General features: G+C 41.5%; 1 protein-coding gene across 1 annotated transcript in view; it reads right to left on the bottom strand.

Moving 5' to 3' along the window:
• astn1 (astrotactin 1) overlaps positions 1-27,567 on the bottom strand; it is a gene marked incomplete at both ends in the record, with an annotated part of 556,709 nt that overhangs the window by 322,431 nt on the left and 206,711 nt on the right. The window contains one exon of the mRNA XM_083991516.1: positions 12,032-12,182. Coding sequence (XP_083847642.1) covers positions 12,032-12,182 — 151 coding nt within the window. The remainder of the gene's footprint in view (positions 1-12,031; positions 12,183-27,567) is intronic.

The raw sequence follows: 27,567 nt of genomic DNA, 5'->3' as shown, positions 1-27,567 counted from the left end.
TCCATTCTTGATTTATCTTAAGTTGAATAGAGCCTGGTTGCACCAAAAAGACCACTTTTTTTCTAGAAAGCTGAGAAAAATGCATTTTTGTGAAAGAGAGTCTCTCAAGAAAAACAGTGATTTATCCGTTTTAATTTTGGCTTCAAAAATATGTAAGACATCTGAAAATTTCATTTCACATGTTCCCCCCCCCCCCCCCATAAAAAAAAGACTAAACAAAAAACAAAACAACAACAACAACTAAAATACAACAAGTACGAGCAGTTGCTGCCTCTCCTACGCCCCCCTCCCCTCTCCCCCCCTCCTTCTCCTCCTGTTGCATCCCCTCATCTCTGCAGTAGGGAGGGAGACGTCGTGGCGTCTTCAGTCTCTCTGCTGGACGCGGCCGCGGCAGCGACGCACCGCGCTGATCTCTCGGTTCGTCGTCACGACGTCGGTTTACAGCAACTACTCCGCGATCCGCCTTCGCTTCGGCATTTTGGTTCTGATCATCTATCAGTTTACTTTTCCTGCCTCCTCCGATCACTTCATGCTGGAGCTGCTAATAGCATCCGTGGCTAAGCTTTCCTCCAGCTCCACGTTACACTTGTTACAGGCTCTGCCCGTCGTTTTTCTCTAGAAATAGAAACTTTTTCCGACTTTTTTTAATCTCTGTACCGATCGCACTCGTCTTCTCCTCCTTCTTCACTTCTTGCTCTGATCTACAGTCTTCTTAGTTCTACACATCCCAGAAGCCCCAAAATTACTCACAGTGTGCGCAACAGCGTCCCCATTTACCAGCCGCAGAAAAGTGCATTTGACGTCTATGGACGTCAATGGCACTCAAGCGTTGGATTTTGATTGACGTCCATAGACGTCAATGGCAGTCAATGAGTTAATCATCACCTATAGACGGGTTTCTTGTGTACAAACATTACTAGGTGCGCGCGCAGCCAGGGGGCAAAAGACTGCTCGGAGTGAACTGATATCAATGTAGATGCCGTATTGTTTGTAGGGCTGCAGGCGATATCCGAGTACTCGAGTACTCACTCGGCTTGGGCGGTATCCGAGTGCTATTTCACTACTCGGATGTGCACGTTGCACAGAAACCCGTCTGTGGGCTTCTAGTCCTGTGTGGTGGTGGCTGTGTTTAGCGCCTCCTCCCCCTGCCTGTATTTGGTCTTTTGCTTTGTTTTGCTGTGCACGTGGACGTTTCTGGGTGGAGAGTGAGAGAGTCTGTGTTTTCTCTCCAGCCAATGACGGAGCTCAGGTGAAGCTACGTGCAGCAGAGTAGGAGGGCTCAGGGCTGCTAGCGCACTAGCTGTCCTGGATGCTGCTCTATCTCTCAGTCTCAGCAGCAGCAGTCAGGACTGCAAAGAGAAAAAAAAACAGTCTGAGTGAAGCCCTGGAGCTGCGGATGGATACCCGGACATCACCGACAACTAAAGCCTTGAGTGGTAACAAGTATGAGGGGTGTTGTGGTGAGCTAGCTCGATGCTAACTTCGGCTATCGGGAGCTGTTAGAATCCGCCGCTAACACCCTCTTCCCAGCTCACCACAACGGCTCTCCTGCTTGGTACAACATAACACTGGAGGCTCCCGTTGTTGGTGACAGCCGGGTATCGGTCCACGGCTCCAGCGCTTCTCTGGGACTGTATTTCCTTTCCTTTGCGGTCCTGACAACTGCTGCTGTCAGAGGCAGGAGGCTTCACAGTTGAGTCCGAGAGGAGCGGCCCAGTTTGAATGTTTTGTTTACAAACTGCAACAAACAAAACTCCAGACTCTACCTTGAGTGACCTTAAGTGAACAACAAAATGGCGGTTACCATGGCTACCACACTATACCAGTGCATGTGTCTGACACATGCCTGTCCTATGTTTTTTCAAAAACAAAAGTCCAACATGCATGTCTTTTATTTTTTATTTATTTAGGATTTTTTTATAGCTTTTCACAACCCACCCAGAACAGGTCCACGACCCACTTGAGAATCTTTGCTCTAAAACCATATGGGGAAAAAAGGGTGTAATCGATTCAAACTTGGAATATTTATAGTCTATCTCTGAGGGATTGAACACAAGTTAGAGAACCAGTGTACTGTCCCAGTCACTGCAGCATTACCTAAGCATTGTGTACACTGTGGACACATTTTATTTTTTATTTCCATCCATTTCCATCCTCTACAGCATGGCACTAGGTGGAGGACATACAGCACAAACCGATAACTGATGCAAGTACAGCACTGAAGATCAACATCCCTTGCTTGCCTGAGGTTTTTGATACAAAGCATTCACACACACTTTACACGCTGTAGCCTATGAGCTGTCTGGACGGCGGCCAGCTATTCCCGTCATCCCTTCCTCGTGGCAATCTGCTCTGTCAACAACATCCTTGTTTTTTCCACCGTTTTGCGGGCAAAGACAAGTGACAAGACGGAGCTAATTAATCTCACAATCATCCTGTGATTATTACGCTCTCACTTCCACAGGCGCCACACGCTGCCTCTCCCCGGGAGCGCAATATATCAGGGAGACGGAGCGGAGTCGGTCAGCGTGGACCGCCAGCATCAGTCGACTCTCACACAAGGAGAGATATTAAACGCAGACAGGACAGCTACTGGCAGCATGGATTCAGACAAGGTGTTAATTGATTAGGGTGGAATCAGAGTGCTGGGGCCCAGCCAGTTTACCACCCTTATTAGATGGATGAGAGGCTCATTTATAAGCTCGACAGTCACAAGATAATTACTAAAACACACAGTAATATATGCAACAGCAGCTGGGAGCAGAGGAGTGTGGTGATGGACAGTACTGGTGTGTGTGTGTTTGTGTGTGTGTGTAGGAGGAGATCAAAGGCTTAGTTCACTAGCAAATGACATCAAGAGTTAGTTGTGGCATGTCTCATTCAAACAGAATACCAAACAGTTTAGGGAACTGTAATGAGCTATTTTTTTTAAAGCTTAGGACATCAATTAAATATTCTACCATCGTGAACATCTGTCTACATCTCAAAGGTTCACACAGTCCTTCCTTAACCTCCCTGCTTCTTCCAATTTCTGCATCTCTGCTCTGATTGATTGTGTAAAAAAAAGACCCCACTTACGCATGTTATTAAATTGTCATCAGAATGTGATGGTGGGATCCATGTGACCACTTCTGGCTCGCACTGTCTTCAATGTGCAGCTGATTCACTGCCGCCTCAAAGTGCTTGCATGAAGGTTGAGAAGAGATGTGATTTCAATGAGGATTGTGAAAATGAAGTGAAAAGTCGCAGGTGAAAACTCAAGATAAGATCTTCCATTGTCTGGAGAACTTTACAGGGTATAAATCTACATTCTACATCTAAATGAATAGTATTGTAGTATAGTATACTGCATTGGTCAAAAAAGGAAAAAAAATCAAGAAAAAAATAGAAGAGGAATTGAAGTTGTGTTACTGTGTTTGCTTTCTGAAGCGGAGGAAGAAAAGGCTGCTTTGTGTTGGCTAATGGCGGCTAGCTGCTTAGCTATTATCCTTCTGATTTGGAACAGTTGTGTGTGATTATGTATTTCCACCCATGTAGTTGCTGGATATGGATTTATAACATGATTATATTTATAATTGTGTTTAAAAGGGGACATATTATGGAAATATCACTTTTTGAAGGTATATTTGGGTGTTTGTCTTGCCTTCCGGCCCCCAAAATGTGACAATTGACAAAAAAAAATCCATAATGTGTAGGCTCCCTAGGTTGAAATCCACATGGTTTTACAAGCTGTTCCCTCAGATGCCTTCCAGTGATGTAACTAGCTTTCAAATTAGCATAATCCCACCCCTACCTGGTACCAGTAGAAAGGGTGGGGCAGGGCAAGCAGTGGCAATTTGCATTTAAAGGGACAGGCACTGAAACCAGCCGTTATGTTCTGAGATGAAAAGAGAGCTGTGACGTTTGATCCTTGGGGTATTTTGACCACAGTATGTCACAGATATGTCTTTAAGACACCTGGGAGCTATTTTAATTTGTGGAACATGGGGCATGTATGTCTCCTTTAATGTGGTCACAATGCATTCCTGACCCTGACTGGATTGGCTGACTGGATCAGAGTCTACATCCTGAATGTATCTCGGTGCTGTTAAACCTGTGCTTTCATGTGGTGAAACTCCATTCAAAATTACTCTAAATACATATTCATGCCAGATGTAAATGAGGTGGACTATTTGACACCTACGAGCTGATTTGCCACCACATCACGTGGAGTTCTCGCTCCGGAGGAAAACGCATCCAATTCGAACGAGGGTAATGAGAAGACACTAAAAGTGCCAAGTCCAAAAGCAAAGATACGATCACATCATTTATTACAAAGTATCTGGATACAAAATCGCAATTTAATACCAGGTGTAAAAGGGGCGTAAAAGTGCAGGGTAGATTTGTGCTGCCTCTTTCATTCAATTTGTGCTCGCAATCTGGGTGTAATTAGCGTCTGATTCACTAGGACAGCCGCGGCAGCATCTGGGACTGACCTCCAGGCAGATTCGGCAAATGAGAGAGAGGTTTGGAAAGATGCAGTTAAGCGGGGTGAGATCACCGAGCTTAAAAATTAAAATGGAGAAAATGCTTACTGCACCACCACAGGTAAACACAAACCTGGCAAATGCAATCCGTTGCTCCATAATTTGCAATATAGCCTACAGTTGAAGGCTTAATTATATTATAAATGGAAGAGAGTCATAAACTGGGAAATCAAAATGAGGATCAGATGCAGAAGATGATACAGCGATGGACTAACACAATAAGAGGTGGGAAGAAACACTGTTTAATAAAAAACAAACAGAAAAGGTGTGAGTGTGGAGTGGAGAGAGGGAGAGAAAACCAAGTCCAGCAGAAGCTCAGAGGTGAAGGGATAAGATGGTTTGATTTATGTCTCTGTAGAATATAGAGGCAAATGCAGCCAAACGCAACAGATGTCTGATCAAAAGAATGCAAGTCCTCGCCTATTTTTCACTTGACTATTGCCGTCCCTCTTGCCTTTTTATTGGTCGGGTCGATTGTGTTACTTTGAGTTGGAAAAATACACTGGTAAATCACCTTCAGTTATTGCCCTGCAGCAACGAGTGTTTTACAGACTATTTTCCTCCGGGTTTCACCTCACAGGCTTCACACGGCCCGCTCTACTGTACGTATTACTGGAGATTAACGACCTGCAGATAGCACTCAGGGCCAACAAAGGTACTTCAGAAAAAAAAAAGGATCTGGTAATATTATCATAAAAAAATAATAATACTGGAAATGAATTGAAATCCAAGATAAGGAAAGAAGAAAGGACGTGCCTCTCTGTAGTAAAGATGTGAATAGATCATATCAGGAAAAACCATATCAAGGTAACTAAGTATGATTTTAAGACGGCTGCATTAAAAATACAGCATTTTATGGAAAGCACAGTGGCCAGTTTCATCACCATGTGACTGATGACTGATGTGACTGACAGTAATTAAAGGGGACATATTATGGAAATATCATTATGGAATTATGGAAGGCTCTTTGGGTGTTTGTCTTGCCTTCCGGTCCCCAAAATGCGAGATTTGACAAAAAAGTTGTTTTTTTTTACAAGCTATTCCCTCAGTTGTCTTCCAGTGATGTAACTACGATTCAAATTTGCATAATACCACCCCCACCTGGGACTGGTAGAAGTGGTGAAAAGGCACTGAAACCAGCCGTTCTGAACAGGGCTGTTTTGAGAGGATGGAAAGAGCTGTGATGTTTGATCCTTGGGGTATTTTGACCAAAGCATGTCACAGACTTGTCTTTAAGACACCTGGGAACTATTTTAATTTGTGGAAAGAGAACATAATATGTCTCCTTTAAAAGATGCATATTTTGTGTGTAATGTTAGATTATTCACTTGCCACTACACAGATATAGCAGATTGATTTGTATGTTTATGTATATAGACCTCAGGGGTACATATCAATATATTAAAGGACCATCCCTGCTAAATATGATGATGTACAGTAAAGAAAATGCGTCATTTTCCCTGTTAATACGGTATCCAACTTCCATTTAACCACACGGCTGCTAATGTCGGGAAAGGCAGTCTTTGCATTATTGTGTGTTCCATAAAATCAGTTAAATTGAATTGGAAATTTGTGTTGCTACTCTCATAATCAGCTTGAGCAGGCTTATTAAATCATTAGTCAAATGTAAAGTCAGTAGCCACTTGCCATCCAGCTAGTGCATTACTCCTTTAGTAGGCAGTAGGCAGTCTGTTGACCATGCTGAAGTAAAAGGGACCAATGATTTGGGAATGTCCATGTAATCATGATGATAATGAATGACAGTGTGACTCTCTGACCCCAGATTACCACTGAATGCAAACCCACACCTTGATGGGGTCACATTTCACTACTGACTGACAATGGCACTTGGGATCATTTACACATTTGTACACTGGTCTGATAAATAACATGCATGAAACAAAGCAGAGATTTGGCATGAACTGTGCACACATTACACAGACAAACTGGATGCCAATTTCTAAAAGAGCATCAAACAGATTACATTACAAATAGTTTTGATTGAAAATTTGATTTTCTACGGCAACATTAGGTTGAAAAACTGGCTATAGGGCTTAAATGTGATTCCATTAAATGTGATCATTGTTAAAGAGATTTCCACTGTATGCATAGACTGATTTAAGATGCATATTGACAAACGATTCAGAATTAAATACATCTCATCTCATATTTGAACAGTGGTTTGAATAGAAATGAAAGCTAATATCCTTAATTGCTGAATTCCTCAGATCTGACATTTACAAGCAAACAAAACTCAGTATAAAATAAAATTATGGAATGTACTTCTGTTTTGGTTATAATGAAGCTCAGTCAGCATTCAGATATTATGAGAAAACAAACAGACAAAAAAAATATCACACTAAGGACTGTCAGTAAGAGAAGAAACAGACTTTGTTCTTTTTTTCTTTTTTTTGCAAAAGGTTCCTAAAAATAAAATAAAATATCACTGTATCATCAACATGCCCACAGGGATGGAAATATAACAGGGCAATAAATAATTAATATGGATACAAAAAGGAGAGTCTCATGGCACCTCTGAGTGCTGGCAAGAAAATCTTTTTCACTGTTTCTCTTTGGATCCATGTCAGACTAATTTCAGTGGGAAGAAATTTGATTTCTTTTTTCTTTTTTTTTCTCCATGATGCTATTGGCAAAGATTTGCAACACAGTGCAACATAAAGAATCAGCCTTCTGTAGAATACAAGCTGTTATTTAAAATCATCCAGTAATTATATTTACGGGAATAATATCCCAACAAAATATCGACTTTTTTTTTAAACTTTCCGACACGGGGGAGAGCAGTTCAGGGGTTTAAAAAAATAAATTAAAAAAAAGAATGTCTCAACTAAGCGAAACATAATCAAATGCCTGTGAGACTTCAAAGCCTTGGCTGGAAATCTCCACTCTGTCATCTCTCTGTATAAGATGGAAATTGGATGGATATTCTGGTCTCTGATATTCAGGTGCAATGTTGTTGCAACTCAGCGAACTCCTTTCAGTGTGAAGCTGTTTGAGGTAGTTTTCCAGGTAGTAGACGTGTTCTCAAGTTTTATGAACAAGGGAGACATTTGTCCTCAAAGTCTCATAACTGGACCAACACCATCCTGTGACAAGGACAAGTGACTGGGGGACTGGGGGACACCTTCAGGCAGCAGTTTTACATTTATGACTAATTGTTTGGCCTTCAAACTCTCAGACGCTTAATTGCCTTAGCTAAGTGCTAACAGCTGATCACTATGGTATATTTGTTCCAGCTTTTACTGAAACCAGCTGAATCACACACTGGCCAACATTTTAGTCTTGAAATCTGTAAAGAAGAGAAACCATGGAGATGAACTGGACATCATTGGGTAAAAGATATTCTTGGTCCTCAGAGGATGATTGTAAATTCCATCAACATATTATCAATGCAAAGTTTTGTGGTTACATACTGAGGACCACATGCACAAAACAACTACCCATCAGCCTTCCCAGCTCTGTTCAGACCTGCATCAACATGTGTCTGCCAACCATAAGCTGTCAGCTGGTCTTGTTCAAATTGCAGCATATATCCGATTTTTTGACAAATCTGATCAGGATCCGATCTCACTGACTGACAGTCCAGATCTGCATGTGTCCATATTGCGTGTCTCATCCACATTGGTTTCTACGTTAACAAGCTACGCCCACAAACAAACAAACAAACAAAACAGATGACGGGGAACTGTTGCGTGTTCATGTCCCAAGTCGTTATTGATGGTGGAACGGCAGACCAGCGATAACTTCCGCCTCTCCAGAATTACGTTGTCCATCTTGTGTTGCGCTGCGAGTGACACAAAAGATGCTTCCTATTCCTTTTATTTAACAACAACACCATTTGGATTGAATCGGATCACTAAAAAGCCAAACAGAATCGCATTTGAGACCACCCCTGTATGCGGCTTGAATCTGTTTTGGAAAAATGGGATCTCATGTGGTTTTTGGCTGTTCAGACTGTCAAAAAAAATCAAACTAGATACAATCTGGATATGAAAAAAATCAAAAATCTGATTTGGATTGGCAGTGTGAACAAAGCCTTTGTGCATCAGTCACGGACGTAATTTTAGGGGGGGACGCAGGGGACATGTCCCCCCCACTTTTTCAAAACGCCGTTTTTGTCCCCCGCTGTTTTTACCGTCCACAAACAATGTTACACTGTATTAACACTAGCACCGCCATTGCACACTATATACCTATAACCGCCATGAGTCGTTCATTGGACGAACTGTAATAAAGCGTTAATTAGAGCTGTATAGGTGTTACATTTGTCGTAGTCTTTTAACAGCTACTCTGGGCCATGAAGTAGGCTGCACCCCGCAGCCTCCGCGAGGCAGGGGGCGGCGGGGGGGGGGGGGGGGGGGGGGGGGGGGGCATACCGTAGGAACCCCGCCCCCGCCTGTAAAGCCAGGTTTCCACCGTATAAACAACCTTTTTTTTCTCTCTCTCTCTTTTACGGCAACATCCATAGTCCTTAGTGATCTTTGTTTGATATGTCAGGTGGAGCTGCCCATCATACCGACGCAGGATTGCCCCCCCCCCCCCCCCCCCCCCCCGCGTGCGCTCACGTCGGCGCTTTACATGAAGAGCACAGCGACTCTGTTTTTACACTAGTTTGCTCCTAAATACTGGCTTTATAAAACAAATTTCGTTTTCTTTTGATATCATATTGATATTTCCCCCCTGAATGTAGGCTACACCTCTTCTACAACTAGTCTGTCCAGTCTGGAAAATAATTTCTGCACCGTGCGTGCGTGAAGTGTGGACGTGAGTGTGCATCTGCGCAGCCTGCGCACGTGTACACACAGAGATACACATTAACACGCACGCACGCACGCACGCACGCACACACACACACACACACAATCACACACACACACACACACACAGAGAGAGAGAGAGAGAGGGGGAGAGAGAGCGCATAAGCCCAATAATGCCGGCGCAAATCGGTGAAAACTGTAAGAAACTGAAAGAGTTTGGGTTTTATTAAAATATGTCCCCCCCACTTCTAAAATCAAAATTTCGTCCATGGCATCAGTTCAGAGACAAAGACCACCTCTGCACTGACATTGAAATATTACTATTTTATATTAGGCTACTTTAATTTGATTAGGAATAGGCCTGGGACGATCAATTAATCGCATGATGAATGAAAATGGACTCGATAATTTTTCCAGCCTTGATATATTGCCATGTGCACACATATTTGTTTTCCTCGTCTCTGGCCTCCAAACAGGCTTCACTCTGTGCATCGGTCTCAGCACCTGGCCCGTTTGTTCCATAGCAGAATGAACGGAGTGAACCCTCTTGTCAGTCATCCAGGATCTTTGTTTCCCAGAATGCATTTTGCGGCAACCGGCAGCGCTAGCGGTAAAGCTAAGCAGCTAAATGCTTTTAATTCTCGCTGCCACGCTGTTAACACGTCACTTTTTAAAGTTTTAATATTTTTTCATGTGAGAAAGTCACAGTTTAGATCCCCAGTCTGTGGTCAGTTTATCCAGATACCGCTTGTTAGGAGATTTCCTCCGACGTTTTTGTGCAGAGCTAATGTGGTAGCAGCGGCTCGTCCCAGAGGCAGTAGCCAGTCTGCTGAGCTCATGGGGCGGGCAACCTCCATCATTATCCCGGGAGAGAAAACGAGCCGAGTAACTTATCTGCAGGTTTTAGAAGTTTGCCGCCGGCTAGTTAAATACTTTTTAGGAGATAAATGCTGGTCTCATTGATGAAATCTACTGTGGCAGTCATCAAATAAGTTTGTTTGAATGAAAAAAGTTAATTGCATTTGAAAGAGTCTACTTGCATTATTATGAAATATTATTATTACATTAGTCGTTAATCTGAATCTGAATGTGCCCCAGGTGCGTTCACACCTGAGCCGACTGTCTGCACAGGATTGGCTACTCTACTCTGTGGTTGCTGCTAATTGTTAGTATGCTAACACCTTTAACTGAGATTTTGAATCTAGTGAACATTAAAGGTGCTATAGCTCATGGTGCTGCAGGGCCTGACAGAGCTGTTAGCATGGTTTTAGACTCTCCAAACACTCACACAACTAAGTCCAGTGGTGAGTGAACACACTGGCAGTAAAACAATACGCTCTCTTCGATACGCACTTTGTCTTTCTTTTTTCTTGTACTTTTTTCACCTTCAAGTTCCCAGATTGCAATTGCACCATTCTGAGGTTAGAGACAGCACTGGTGAGAAAAAAATATACATGTATCTGAGAGGAGCACAGCAGGAATGGAAACAGGATGTCCTTAATTTATATTACATTTGGTTGCAACAGTGATATAAACAGAATACAGAGGATGCTGTACATGCCATAGATTTCAGATTTATACATTTCAGATTCCAAACGTATATGAATCTGAAATCCAGCGTCTACTCCTGGAGAGTGCACTTCCAGCATGCTCATTTCTAGCCTCAAGTCTCAGACTTAGTGATGAAAGTCAGATGATGAAAGAGCTAGACGGTGATCAATAAGTGCATTCCAGTTTTTACATGCTTGTCAACCGGCCAGAATAATATCTAATCCTCGTGTGCTAATGTTTACCGTACTATCTACAAACATAATTGCCCTGGAAACACATGCATACACTCTAATCTGAAACACTTTCCTATTAAAAAACATCTCTACGAGCCGTTTGCCTCTCCTCCAGATACATTAGCAGAGATAAGATGAGGCACATGGAAGTGCATAAATAGCCTGGTTCCACCCCACCTGAATGGCTGTACTGCAGTGCATCAAAGTTCTTGAGAAGAAATTAAATTGTTAGGTGTGTGTGCGTGTGTGTGTGTGTGTGTGTGGGGGGGGTTACTTCCTGACAGTTTATCGATAAAAGTGTGCGTGTGTATGTGTGTGGGTTAGGAGAAGCAAAACACAAGCAGACGGCACTAAGATTCTGCAAATAACAAGAGCAGCATCACTGGAGTTCCCAGCAGATGGAGAGGAAAAACAAACCTGGCTGCTACATTGCCTGGTTGCTAAGCACCACCTGGAGGTAATGAATGTGTTGTCGGCCTGAGAGACATGTGAGACGAGAGGAGCAGTCAAACCTCAAGCTCAGACACATTTACACAGAGTGGGGTTCTTCTGCTCGTCCTTGATATGGGTCATCTTAGCCAGCAGATATGAATACGTCATGAATATTTATACAGGGCAGACGGACAGACTGACCACTGCAGGACTTTCACACATAAGCATTACAATATGAACCAGTAGTGTGGAGAGTTGAGACCATATATCTGGGCGTTAGATCAAAAATCCCCTAAGGCTTGGATGAGTAGAGTGTTGGAGGTAAACACATTCATTCCCATGCTCTCATACTGTATTAATCATGAATGGACAAGTAGAGACGGTGTAGTATACTATAAAATACTTTGAATTTGATTTATACAGACACCTGGGGGGAAGGTCGTGTTCTGCTACTGTAGCTAACGTATGGAAGCTTCCAGGAAAGGAAAAAAAAAAGGAAATAAATGTGACTCACCACACAACCGGTGGAGTCCAGCTTTCGGTCGGCTATGCAGCGGAAGTTGCGGCTGCAGCCTCCGTTGTCTTTGGTGCAGTCTCTGACGGGTCCGAAGGAGTCCAGCAGAACCTCCAGAGAGTCAAAGGACGAACTGATCATCAGCTCCTCCCTGGGAAAGAAGGAAAAGAGAGAAAGAGAAGGGTTGAGAAGAGAGTAGCTTGCTGTGTGAATGAATTTGTTTTTTCATTGACCTTTTTTTCTTATCACACAAACAGGTGGGTTGTTTTTTCAGTAGGGCCCAGAACAGACAGTAACCCAGCATGAACATAAGGAGCTAACTTTAGGAAACAAAGAGACAAGTAAAACAGAGAACTAACATGGAGGTACTGACATGAATGAACCGACAGAGCGCTGTGGGAAAACACTGAGGGAAACTACACCAGGGAGAAACAGGCGGAGCAGTCACACACAGGTGAGACGCGTGAGGTAATCACAGGAAAGACGATAGAATTTGTACTTTGTGTGCCATCAAGAGGTAGAGAATGAAATTAATTTTGTGTTATACTGTCCTTTCTATGACTTCATAAGACAAAAAACTGTTTAGTAAGGTAGATCCAAATAACGATATTTGTGTGGTTGGACGATGCTGAGAAGCTAAAACATCTTTTTCAGTTGAAAATATTTTCATTTTTTTTATTTCTTTAAAAGGGCTGGGCAATGAGACGAAGAGCGATATACAGATGAGTACTGAAAGTAATCTGAAGTTGTTGATTTATGTGTCGCACTTGTGATGCAGGTAATACCAACAGGAAGGACTGTCTAGTTTTTGATTTGTCAGTAAATGTGTCTTGTAATCCCATACGGGATGGCATGACACGAAAATAAATATCAATTCATTCATTCATTCATTCATTCATTCATTCATTCACTCACAGGAGAGAGGGAACAGGAAGTCACAGGGAATTTCAAAATAAAACAAGACATGAACTGGAAACACAAAACACAAACCGTGACATGAATAAATATTTTCAGATAACTCTTTGAGAATTATATCACTGTGTGCGTTCTACTGGCTACCTTTCATCCCTGCAATGAGGTGATAAGTCAAACCACTAGAGGTCAATAAAAAGCTTTTCAGCCTCTGTGAAGGTGCGCTTTAAAAAAAGGAGTCGAGACCTCAGAATGAGTGGGAAAACTCCAAGAGTCGTTTTTTTTTTCCCAATAAAAGGCTTGAGGTTCGATGAACTTACTTAGCTGTGTTATATTGTACACTTTAAAGTGATTCAATTCAGTTCCATTCAATTCAATTCAGTGCAACTTTATTTATCCCAGAGGGCAACTCCGTGAGCTGCTCTGCTAAAGTATAATGAGGCACGCCACGGTCTGGAGTCGAAGGTGGTAAAATATTTTTTCGTTCACTATGTGAATATTTGATGTTTTTCACTTAGTAGTCACGACTGTGTTTGCCTATCAATTAAAACTGTTGGACACACCACTGTGTTACGTGCGCCCTTACCGACTGTGTCTGGACAGCTCATTTGATCATCGGCAACCTTCATTTTCAGGGCTGGCCCTCATTCTCAGTGATGCCAAGATTATATAAGCGGGAAGTAAACACACGTACAAAGGCACTCAGTTAAAATTCTAATTAATTGCTGTGCTGTTTTAAATGTGACATCACCACTCACTGAAGTCTAACACCTTGTGCTCAGATAAAATGAGGATACTGGTAAAGAAGGTTAAACAGCCTGGAATAACAAAACAACTAAAAGCTGATTCAGTTTCATTTCCTCTCTGTGAGTTACATTAGAAATGATCAATATTGTTTCAGAAATATCAACTTCAAAGAAAATAATGAGTGACTGGAATTAAGCATTCAATTAGCTATGCCGTACTGTCAACGAAGTGCAATTTGCTCTCATGAAAATCGATTCAAGTGTCTTTATTTCTTTAGATCACCTTTCAATATGTCAGACCATCACTTCAACACTCTGCTTCCTGTGACACCTGTGCTCTCTGTGTAACTTACCCGAGACATATCTCTTGCAATGAATTACAAATAATTGCATGTTTAATTTATTCCGTGTAATCGTCATGAGAACGGCTATGCCTTTTTACACAGCGCCATTGCTATGCAAAGTAGTAGACTTATAGACTGATAAAACGCAGCCTGAATTCATTGCTCCGACCTTGCTCTGAGCAGTCACTTTGTATTTATGTGATTTTTCCGTTCCCAGTGAACCTCCTGCAAGGTCAACAAGGAGATCATCCGACAGAGGGACGACGGAACAAGTGTTTGAGATCGGTGCCGATGAGGAGCAGAGCAAAGAAGACTTGGGTGTTTTCTCACAGTCTAAATTACACAGCTTTTTTCTGCAGAGGAATGCTCGGGCTGATGATAAACAAGAACTTGTGTAATAGCATTGCCGTGAACCTTGTCTTGGTAAAGAAAGTGATGACCTCTCAGGCACTCTCAAAATGTTTTTTTTTCCCCCGACTCACACTCGCACTGCTTTTGCCTGAGAGAAAAGAGAGCGAGTTTCCTCCCCCCACCTTCACCGTCAACTTGATGTTATCTTATAAACCAATTTTTCTATTATAATTGCCCATTGCTTTGTTGTCATTTATTCAGAGGGGACCTATGGAACGGAGCCTCGGCAGATGATGAAACTCACAGCAAGTGCAAATGCTAAATTATTTGGGCGCTGCAATTATAGTCGGGGCACATCTGCAGATTGTGTGCAATATGATTTACCATTAAACATCACACAGGGGAAAAAGTCATGCAGGCGACTCTTTGAGGTACTACAATACCTCCCCCCCCCCCCCCCCCCCCCCCCCACACACACACACACACACACATACCTGAGAGTACTACTGAAGGAAAAACAAAGCCATTCTTGCCTTTCAGGGTATGATGGGATATGGGATATATGTGTGAAACACGAGCAATTTTAAAGGAGACATGTCATGCCCCTTTTCAATGAATTAAAATAGTCCTCAGGTGTCTTAAAGACATGTCTGTGACATGCTTTGGTCAAAAAACCCCAAGGATCAAACATCACAGCTCTTTTCATCCTCTCAAAACAGTCCTGTTCAGAACGGCTGGTTTCAGTGCCTGTTCCTTTAAATGCAAATGAGCCACTGCTTGCCCCGCCCCTTCTACTGGTACCAGTACTCACATGTAGGGGTGGTATTATGCAAATTCAAAAACTAATAACATCATTGGATGACAACTGAGGGAACAGCCTGTAAAACCACATGGATTTCAACCTCGGGGGCCTGAAAATTACAGATTTACTTTGTTCTCACATTTTGGGGGCCAGAAGGCAAGACAAACACCCAAATATATGTTAAAGAGCCTTTAAAAAGTGATATAATATGTCCAATTTAAATTCTCACTGGGTCCATTTCATGTACAACTTTTAACAATTTGTGAACATCTTCTTAATGAAGAAGCTAACTCACATTTAATGAGGCAATGCTGTTGTGCCTGTAAAATGTTAAAATCAATCAACAGGAGATTGTGTGGTGGCAATAAATGAATATAAAAAAAAAAGTTCTATAGAAGCTATCAAACAAGAAATGCTGCTCAACAAAAATGATACACATCAAGACTGTTAGAACTATTTCCCTACAGCTGCAATCTCACTGAGGGTTTTATCGGCATCAGGAGGGCAACCACCCTCTTCAGTGGTGATGGTCATAGGGGTGTGGGGGGGTCTTCTTTCTTTCTTTCTCATCCAAATGTATCACCTACTGACATCAATAACCATAACAGCATTTAAAAGGAGTGTTGGTGCAAAGTGGAACCTCTCAGAGCAAGTTAGAGGCTGAAGGGAAGAGAGAGGTTTTTAGCTTTCTTTTAAAAACACTGAATGCCACATTTCTCTGAAATATAAAGGCAGCACATTCCTGGATGCTTTATCTGGACATTGGCATCTAATAGAAGGTCTCTCTTCCACTTGTATTATATTCTGAATTTGCCTATGCAAATTGGTGGGGGGCGGGCAGTCCTGCTTACAAACACAACACATTCAGCTTTTCTTTGCAGGAGATGGAATCATTTTGTTGGGCTATAACATGGAAGGAGTTAGATGAGCTGTCAACCAAAAGATTGCTGACCCGATAACGAAAAGTGACTATGGGCTGGTGAAGCAGAAATCAGAAAATCCACAACGTGCTCAAAGACATGAGGGAAACTCAGCCAAGCAGAGGGACCTGACCAGGACTGAGGGAGAGATGCAGGCGTGGCTGGATGAAGGTGAAACACATTAGGGTGGGGCAGAACGTCACGAGGGATGGAAAACAACCAAGAGGCACTCAGGGTAAGTAAAACAGTGAATTAACAAAACTCATATGACAGAATAGATGATGACATACAACAAGGGTGGCTGATTTGAACTTGGGATGCAGCAGTTCATGCATCGTTTCAATAATAGTTTATTGGGCTGTGTCTGTGCATTAGTGCTACGCAGACACTGATAGAGGACTGGGGGAGCTGCACTGCTGATGTCATGTTTACTCTGTAGATAAGATGTTACACCAGGCTATAATGTGCTTTTATCTTTTCAGATCATATGTCTGGATACAGTGTGTGTGTTAATATACAATGTAAACAGGTTGTAAAGGTCAGAGGGTTGAAGTAGTCTCTGGTGAGGCCTGCGTTCAACATGAACACACTGTTTACTGCCACAGTGGGACTCACTGGAGAAAAGCTGATGCTGCATATCTGTGCATTATATAGGCTAGCATTCAGCAACATTTTAATTAGGACTAGGATTTTTTTATTTTATTTATTTTTGACGTTTCTCATTCAGGTATTTTTCATTCATCCTTCATTATCATTTATTATTATTATTTTTATCATCATCATCATCATTATCACTACTACTACTGTTGTTGTTTATTTCATTGTTGTTGTTTTGCACAACGCCATTTGTTAGGCCATATACTTATACTTATATACTTTCATTGTATTTTTTTTAATCATTTGAGGTTATTTATTGCTGTATGTGCGTGCATCTATTTGTCATGTGTTCTTGTAAGCTGCTAGACAACTTGAATTTCCCTCCAGGGGGATAAATAAAGTATTTTTTCAATTCTGATCTGTTCTATTCTATTTATTTGTTTATGTACTTATTTATTTCAGAAAGAGGAAAAAATAAAAATAGCGAATTATCAGGGGCTTTAAATCAGGACATTGCCATTAGCTGTGACACTGTATCCACATATATTTATCTTATCACAGTGACAGACAATTAAAACGTTTAATTGACCTAACTGTCTGAGTACACGACTGCATTATTAGACCATTAAAAAAAAGAACATAAGTGAAATACCCAGAAGGAAAAGCTGTTAAATGAATAAGACTGACGGCTTGATTGGTGTGATTTTTACTTAAACTGAGAGAAAAATGTTCTCTAATACATTAAACACACATTTGATGTAGAGCAGAGGGAAAATAAATTGCAGCGATTATTTTGACACCTCATATAGACAGTACTCTCAAAATGAATGGCCAATAAGCAGCACCTGAGCTGTGTTTAACATTTAGTTTAAGACTGGCTGTCTGCTCTTGAAAGAGGCAGTAATTGTACGATGGGGGAGTTGCAAGTCAAAACAAACCATGAAAAGAAGCATTCACTCGGCCCCAATTACCACTGCTACATACCACTAAAGGTTTAAATGTCAAATGATGCCCTGTAATTTACTTGCATTAGTTACTTATTCAGTTCAGACAGGTAAGTGAAAATTACCGTCAACAATCATCAGACAAAAATTATTTCAAATATCCAGGTACTTCTGAAGATAACTGTGTTTAATATACTCAGGATTCTACTATTTCTTTAAACTTCTACTATGTAACTTTTCCACATAAACATTTGCAAAAATGACTCGATCTATATTCTGTATTTTGCTGAGCTGTGTAACATATTATTCCAAATATTGGGATTATGGTAGCCTCACTTTTAGCGACTTACATCTTCTTCTGTCATCGTCTGTTTTGATGGGATGGTTTAACCAGGCGAAGGATTTAAAGGGGACATATTATGGAAATATCACTTTTTGAAGGCTCTTTGACAAATATTTTGGTGTTTGTCTTGCCTACGAGCTGTTCCCTCAGTTGTCTTCCAGTGATGTAACTAGGTTATTTTGCATAACCCCACCCCTACCTGGTACTAGTAGAAGGGACGGGGCAAACAGTGGTTCATTTGCATTTAAAGGGACAGGCACTGAAACCAGCCGTTCTGAACAGGGCTGTTTTGAGAGGATGAAAAGAGCTGTGATGTTTGATCCTTGGGGGATTTTGACCAAAGCATGTCACAGGCACGTCTTTAAGATGCTAGGGAACTATTTTAATTTGTGGAAAGGGGGCATAATATGTCTCCTTTAAGTCAACAGACATCTGTATCTGAAGATATCAGTGAAACAGGCTGAGAAAATATTAGACGGCTCAGCTCCCAGCTGCTGGGGACATACTGTCCAATGTGTCCACTGAACAGCACAGCTGAATCTCTGATTTTTGAAAGTGAAAATGTTTCAACTCACCTCTGGAAATAATTTGGCTTCTAGTGAAAACCTCCTGGTTGATAAAGAAACAGTACGCTCCGTCTTCAGCTGCTCCCTGAAGTGCATCAGTGAAACACTGACTCTAAATGTGAAAGTGATTTATTCAGTGTTTTTAATAGTACTAATTAGGTCTGTTTGATTTCCTGAACCACTGACACAATACTATTCTGTTATTATTTTTGACTGAAATACGTCAAGAGGAAGAAATTAAATACTGTGCATTTAAAAGTGAAACTAGATAGAACTTAAATAGAAGAAAGGCACAAATATCACACACAATAGTCTTTTCAATACATTGCCAAGGCAACGCTACAAAAGCCTTATTAAGGGTATAAGTGTAGAAGGAAAGAAAGACAAAGACAGATTCCTTGTTGAGTCATTACTGCAGTGGGGCCTGGTAATCAAGGGAAGGAAGATCAGGGCTGATCGCTATTTAACCATCTGCTCTGGATCAAGACAGAGGAACAAATGATTATCAAACATGGAGAAATGCAGCTCAAAAGCGGAGGAAATCAGCAGCTTCAAGAAGGTGTTAGCGGTGTTTCCTCTTGGTCCCTGGGGAAAGCTGAAGGTAGCGCTCATCAGATCATAGATCAGAGGCAAAAATGAGTTATTTACACAGCAACTTGAAAAAGGAAAATAAAAGCTGCCAAATAAAAATAAAATGTCAAGAAAGAATGCAGGAAGCACGTCGAAATGAATTTACAGTCAATAAGATGTGCGGAAGTACAGCCAAGTGCAATCCTGTTGACAGAGGAAATAAAATTTTATTTATATCCAAGATGCACAAACTGACTGAAACTGTTAGTGGGAGAGCACTGGCTGCCTTGGTAGAGACTAATGGTGATTAAAAAGGGCTCTTTTATCTGAATTATTTGCATATCATTGTTGGATTAACTTACAAACTCTGGTTTATTTGCAATAGACAGTCAGTACGTTTACATGACACTTGAAAAAACCGAATTATTGCCTTAATCCGACTATAACTGGACAACTGAAGTGCATGTAAACACCTTAGTCCGACTGAAATCGGAGTTGAGAACTCCGATTAAGACATCCAGATAATGCGATTGGAATTCGATTTTCTCCGTCATGTAAACACCTTAATCAGAGTATAACTGGACAATGCATGTGCGCATGCTCCACAACCGCAGAGACGGCACCAAGTGGAGCAGAGAAGCCGCCCGAACCCGGCAAAGTAAAGAAAAAAACCCAACATCAGCGCCGATTCAATGCATTTCACACTGCGCGACCATCAAGAGTGTTTTATTAAAAAAAAAAAAAAGAGAGAGAGAGAGCGAGAGGGGAAAAAAGGAAGCCCGTACCCTATTCTCAGCGCGCATCCAGCCCAGACTGGCGCGTCTGGTCGGGAACTGCAGTTGAGAATTTATTATTAAGCTTACTAAATTGTTTATATTCAGTTTTTTAGGAGGTGACAGAAAAGTCAACAGGACAGGGGGCGTATTAACCCGCTGAAGCAACGGGTGACGCTGCATGAGGGGGCGGACCCCGTCAGTTATTCGGTTTTCTCAGTTGCATGTATATTGAGACAAGGACAGAAGTCCGACTTGACGCCAAAATCGAATTTTGACCATAGCTCGATTAAGCTCTGCATGTAAACGTACTGAGTGATAGAATTAATGGGACATTTCCTGCACATCAGCGTGACCCTGAGACACATTTGCCGGGTCGCAAGATGATTGAATAAGAAAAGCATATTGATGTTTACATTTTCTGACCTTTCCCTGGTTGTTGCTGCTTTCTTGTGAAATATCGAGTAGTTTCATCTCTTTAGACTTCTTACAAATCCCTCTGACCGAGCTATTTCAGACTGAGGGGAAAAACACGCGTTGGAAGAGAAGTATGAACACATCTCAGTGGGTGAGATGTTTAGGGAAATAATGGCTTCATTCCATCTAGTGCTCATAGCCTTCTTCTGGTCTCTAGTCAACCTTTCAAAGCCCCTTACACCACAGTCACTTTTCACTAACCTAGAATACAGTGACAATGGAAACATTTGATTAGTTCTTTGCTCTCTCTGATGTCTGTCTGAGGCAGCCATGAAACAGTTCAAAGATTTCGCCACCAATTAAAGAGATAGTCTGTGTGAAGGAGTGAGAACATCAAAGCATCAGTACAACAGCAGTTTCTCACCTGCAGCCGAAAAGGTGAGCTGAGTGCATCCAAAAAGCACCGTCATGCGGTAAACTGCGTAGGTGCACTTGGTGCGTGGGAATAATGTGCCAAATCACAGTGGGAAGATAAACCAGTTCTATGAAGCAAACATTTAGCAAACAAATTTCAGGAGGTGTTTTTAAAATAGGCTAAAACATTTTTTTCACAGTAGCTCACAGCTCTGCTAGACTGCAGGCTCCTAACTGGAAGCACACAAAGTCTGCTCATGTACCGATCGTGCATGAGAACCTGAGTAGCTCATACAATCCCATGTCAAAAAACCTAACCTAAAAACTATGATGCACAGTTTAAAAAAAGAAGAAGATCAAAATCAATGAAGACATATAATATTCTGTTTTATTGTCATCTCTTCTTTTCATTTTTCTTCCCTAACAAAACCTGGCATCCACATAACCCATAATGCATCTTTACCCTAGATGAATCTTTTGGAGCTTTGGCTGTTATATGCTAATGGCGTTTTATGTGACCTGGATCCTTTAAAGTGATAGTTGAACTGGTGGGCAAATTGGCCCATTGCCATAATCCCAATAGTTTTAGGAGTAGGTTCATTACCTTTAATTGTTGGTGCAAGCTATTTTAGAATGGCGGAGCAGAGCCGTGAGCTACGCTACGGAGGCTAATGGGATTTCTTTGTTTCCTTCATCAAACTCTTTAAATACACAATCCAACAACTCCAAAACGCTCTTGTGGACAAGTTGTGACCTGCACATTCACCACGCTATGAGATACTGTAATAATAGAAAATCCATTAGCCTCCGTAGCGTAGCTCTGAGCAGTTCGCAGCTCTGCTCCGCCGTTTGCACCGACAATTAAAGGTAACAAACCTACTCCTAAAACTATAGGGACACAAAGGTGTGATGAGCTCATGCCTCTCTAACTCCACATCTACATTTTTTTTGTGGCATTGGACTTTGTGCAGCATACTGTTTTCATGTAGTAGTGTTTATGGTCTGTGACAAGATGCAAACTCCAGTCTGATGAAAGTTGGATTTGCAACGCAGCCCTGACTCCCCATCCCCCCCTTCATCAACACTTTCTACCTTGCATGACTCTGCCTCCACCAGTGACACTGGCACCGGATGTAAATGATGAGGTGGAAAATGTCCAACATGGGCATAATTACTTGAGATACTGGTCTAAGCACACACACCATTCTGCATGCTGCTCTTTGAAACAAGCAAAACAAATGTTGAAGTTGATTCATTTCCCTCAGTTTCACACAAACATCAAAAATATTCAGCCACAGTCTGTCTATGTGAAAATCTACACACCAGAACTTTTGAGCGATGGCCGCTGAGGAAAAAGGAAGTGTCTGTTCACTGTATCACACATTAAACTCCTTCGTTTAACAAACACATGCTGAAACTCCAATTATTTAAATACTGTGGAGACATTTGATATCAGCATGACAGCTGTGGCTTCTGTCAGTCACAGGCTAAAAGTGAATGAATGACTGAATTTCTCCACTTTCATCCTTGTTCTGAGGATTCAACCAGTTTTAACCAGCTGTGGCCCGACACACACACCCGGAGCCCGAACTTCACATCAACATCTCTACATCTGTTCCACTCTAAAGCCATTTACAATAAGTTGATGATTTATGGATTGGCACCATGTACGGATATTGTCCTCCTGATGACAATGCAGCTTTTTCTACTTCAAGTTTGATCTAAAACTACTGTTTTAGTGCAGTTTTTCACAGATCCAGTTAAGTACAGTGGGGAAAGTCAAACAGCTATTAGACTTTCTGAAGTATTGTTGGTTTGATTGATGAAAATGAAGATCTTTTCCCTCTCAGAACAGAAAAAAATAATCAGGATTGTGCCTTTGGCTAATGGTATTCCAGCTCTTCAGGCGCAGCCTCATCCTTCAGCTGAGCCTCAGCTCGTGTTTTTCTCTTTTCTTTCATGGTCATCCTTTCATACTGCCTCCATTTGAAAGACTCGGGCAAAATAAACAAAACATCATCCATAAACTGTGATTGTACATTTCACAAACCATCAATCACAGCTGGGTGGAGACCTTGATCTCAAGCCCGCCTTTGATGCTCTTTGCTGCAATTCAGAGACCATCATACCATTTAAACTCACTCTGCATTGACAGCAAAGCTCACTTAGTTGAGATATATGGTACTGCTATAAAGGAAAGTCAGCCAACCTTGTTCTACTGCTTTAATTTAGATTGAAGGACCAGTGTGTTGGGTTTAGAGGCATGTAGTGGTGAGGAGAAGACCAATCAACCAACTGAACACCCAATCCCAAAGGATGTGAGGGAACCTGTGGTGGCTTTAAGGTAACGTAAAGATGCAAAAGTTCCTTTCTATGAAGCTGATGTTTTATTTGTCCATTCTGGGCCGCTGTAAAAACATGGCCGTGCAGCAAGTTGGCTGTCAATAGAGCCTCACTTTCACTATTCACTATTTTATGTCTGTGGAGTTGACATGTATACGAGCATTGGTACTAATCCCCCAAATGTCTGTTAACATGATTATATACTCAGCCTAAACACCATATAATTAATTATGAGATCAATGTTAAAGAAATCAATAGGCTGTATCAATATGTTAGTCATTGTGTGAGTTAAAGCAGATATCAGCTTCACGGCCGTTTCGGCTAATGCTGCGTTCAAGGCAGGCTTTTGAAACCGTAAGTTACAGTTTCAAGTCACAACTACGACTTGGTAGCGTTCCAGGTAACCCGTAGCTCGTGTTTTTACCATCCTGTTGTCTATGAAAGTTCCCTATAACGGCCACTCGTAACTTCCGACCCGTGAACTCGTACCAGATCGAACTGGTATGACTTCACAGGAAGGAAAAACACAAAGTACGAGTTTCCTTGAACGCACCATGAGTTAGCAGCCCCCGCCCTTGTCAGGCATCAATTGGTCCTCGTGCTACGTCACCACATTCACGCGCATCCCTTGGCTGCACACACAGCCCTTCATGCCGTTCTCTCTCCTCATTGGATAACACTTGTATCCCACAAGGAAAATTTTCTCCTCGGGTTACAGCAGAGCAGAGTGACGGAGAGACTCGTGTTTAGGCTGAAATACTTCATGTAAGTGATTGCTGACGGAAAATAGGACTATTTAGGACTTATATTAACAAAAACATTCCACTGATATCTGCTTTAAGTTAAATATAATGTAAATTCTGTTTGTAAAAGGATGTATAAGTTATTGTCTTAAACACTGATGATATGTTTTCCTTCTCCCAAAGGATGTCAAATCAGTATATTTATGAACCACATTTTAAACCATTAAACTTAACAGTGAGATTAAATTGTCGCATTAATTGACAAAAGGATGAATCAAAACAAAAACAGAAATTATGAAATAAAAAACTAGGAGGATATGAATTCATTCCTAAAATGATATAATACTGTCATAAAATGACAACCCCAGGCTAAAGAGAAGACAGTGGTCTTTCAAAATGTCCAGCTATCACTGGATTATCTAACTGTTCCACAGTTTAAGACCGGTAACTGTACATGTCCAGTCACTTCTGGTCTGGAGGTGGATGAGCCGATCAGAGATATGACCTGGTACCAGTCTGTGTGCTGCTTTAAAACTATGAACCTTAGAATCAGTTCTGTTGTTCACTGGTGTAGAGAGGCCAGTTCAGGGAAAGATGTGGTCTCTCCTCTTGGTGCAGCGAGTCGCGTTGCTGCATTCTGAAACAGCTGCAGGCGAGATAAGGTTGACTGACTGATTCCTACAGAGAGAGAGAGCTGCAGTAGTGGAGGCAGGAGGAAATAAAAGTGTGAACTAAAGTCTCAAAGTCTCCAACGGACAGGAATGATTATTTTGCGAGTGATCTAAGGTGGGAGAAACCAGCGCTGACAGCTGGTTGATTTCATTATCAAATTTTAAACCTGAATCAAAGATAACAACAACATTCCTTGTATAGGAGTTCACATTCAACAACAGAGGCCTGAGGGCATCAGCAAGTTGCTGAATTGTCTGCACAGACACACGTCAGGATCTCGGCTTTATTCTTTTTTTTTTTTTACCATCCAGGATTTTACATCCTCAATGAAGTTTAGAAGGGAGTCAATACAGCATGCATCAAGGCTGCAGCAGGTGGTACAGCTGGATGTCATCAGCATAACAATGAAAGAAGGAAGATATTATATTTTCTGAAAATAGACCAGCAAGGAAGCATGCAGGAAAAAGAGAAAATAGGACTGGGCCAAATACGGCGCCTTGTGGTACTCCACAGGAGATGGATGAAGAGGAAGAAGACTCATTATCAGTTCTAACAGAGGCTCATTCATCTTGGAGGTTGGAGGCAGACGACTGAAGGTCTGTCTGTGGATGCCTACTATGTGCTTAAGGCAATCTAACAGGATGGAGTGATTGATTGTACTGAAGGCAGCAGTGAGAGGTAAAAGAAGTAAAATAGTGCTACTCCCTGAATCTGAAATTTGTTAAAACGAAGTTGTGACAAAAAAAATAAAGTTACAAATACTTTATATGTAACTGTGAATAATAATAATACAAAAATGACTATGACCTTGGTCTTCCTTTTAAACTTTACCAAAAACCATCCTACAAAAATCCACATGGAGGCGCCTCTATCTAGTCAATTGAAAGTATGACGGCCATACAACCTGATGTTCCTCAAATGTCTAGTATATGTATGATATTTTTCTTTTCCAGTATTTACTTTGTTTATTTTTTATTATCATGGATACTTAATGTGGTTGTTCACTGAATTATTTTGCTATTTGTATATTTATAATTTGATTTATTTTCTCTCCAACCATGTGACCCATCACATGACTCCTCTGGGCAGATAGAAAAAGAGAGCGTCTGTCATAGGCTTGTCTTAAGCCTGAAGAAGAGCATGTGGGTCGAAACGTTGCTTGTTAGATGTGCTAAATAAATGCACTAAAAAGAGAGTTCAAGTGTGCAGATTTTTTCCTTTTGTTTATCCTGGTTATTTGTTTTTTAAGTCCAGCACCTACTTTACTGGATGTGCGCGGCTGCTCTGTTTTTTACTGACAAAAAAATAATCCAAATTAGAGTCTTAAGATTGGTGTGTAATTATTAGAACAGAAGGTGTATTGTGTAGTGTGTGTAAAGCCAACTGTGACATAGCCATGTGGAATCACTCATGTCCATCCTGGTGGTCTGAGAGAGTTATCGACATCTGTACGCCCTGTGCTGGAGTTAAACCCACTTAGCATACATTACTGACATAAGTCAACATCACTTATGCTACTCTCTTAGTGACATATGAGCTACTCATGAATATATATTTTCATGAATGTGTTCCATTCATTTAAACATAGAAGAAATAACTCATAGCTCTAGGGAATTTCATTTCAGTCTGTAGGTTTGTCATGTTGGTTCAGACACAAGAACCCCAACAGCCATGAAAGAGACTGGCATGACATTTTGTACAGTCTAATGTTGCTTTCAATAGCACAGAGGTTGGGGAGATGGGAGAGAGTGAAACCACATAAGGTGATTTTGAAAAAAACCTGTCAAAACAACAGGAAGTTAGTTGTTGCCATTTGGCCACCTGATGTGGTCCACTTATGATCACAGTCACTACTGCCGCTGTGACGGTGACACGCATGGATGCAAGTCCATTTGCCACAATTTCATCAAATGCCACGCTCCTATACTCTGAGTCACAGATCTGTTAAATCTGAACACAGACATAATATATGTACAGTATATTTAAGATCCACATTTCCAGAACCTGCATGAAAAACATCAGGTTTTATACTTTTCTCTAGTCTCTGAGAAAATTAGAGACAGCCGTCTGCACTTTAGCTGATAAATAGTGTAGGATAATGATTATTTGGATTCTCCCAAAATGTAAACAACCATTTATGTTGTTTCTGTGATATTTCTCAACAGCTACTAGCTTTTCATAGGTGGCATGTTTCATCTGGATCATCAAGAGCGCCCCCCCCCCCCCTCCCTCAAGGCTGTTTCATCGATTTAAGCCCACTACAGCACCGCAGGGCTCAACTGTGAAATCCCTGTGTCCCAGGTGCAACCTCCCCCCTCCTCCTCCTCCTCCTCCTCCTCCTCCTCCTCCTCCTCTTCCTCCTCCACACCTGAGCATCACAATTTCATTTTCAGGTCCAACTGAGCTCTCTCCTCTTCCACATCCAGCAGCTGCTGTGCACACATAATAACAAAGCCACCCCCAATGAGCCCATCAGCCATTATAAATACATGTACGTCCTCCCGCTAGATAGGTCGGGTTGTGCTTATGACTGACGGATGATAAATTGAGAAATGAGAAATGACAGTGATGGACAAACCTGACACCATGACATTATTATGACATTAAAGAAAATACACATCACACTCGGGACATTCTTTGTGTAAGAAGCCGTGCACACAGTCTGCTTGAGGTACCGGCTGTTGTTCCTCTAGTCACCTATACTTCAGACTATCCTGCTGTAGGTCTTCCAAATCGCAATCATCCGAGAACTTGAAATTAGCGACTGCCTACATGCTAATGAGAAGAAATGATGGTGATGTTCACTTGAGCGAGACTAATTTTACCTGACAGAATTTGCGGAGGGCAAATAACCATCAGCAAATTAGGGCAGGATCTGACACGGCTGTGCACACTAACGTGTTGACAGGGCATGTTCCGTCATCCACTCCGAGACAATCCCCACTACTAATTACATTAACCTGCCTCTTCTCTGCAAACTAATCCTGTTCACACAGACTTTATGCTGCCACATAATGATTTCAAACCAGCTGCAGCCATGTTAAATCTCCCAGTGAGTCATAAAGCTGCTGACCAATGA

The sequence above is a fragment of the Trachurus trachurus genome, assembly GCF_905171665.1.
Source record: "Trachurus trachurus genome assembly, chromosome: 17".
Classification (NCBI taxonomy): domain Eukaryota; kingdom Metazoa; phylum Chordata; class Actinopteri; order Carangiformes; family Carangidae; genus Trachurus; species Trachurus trachurus.
The sequence above is the reverse complement of the archived record's forward strand: the minus strand, read 5'-3'. Positions and strand labels throughout refer to the sequence as shown.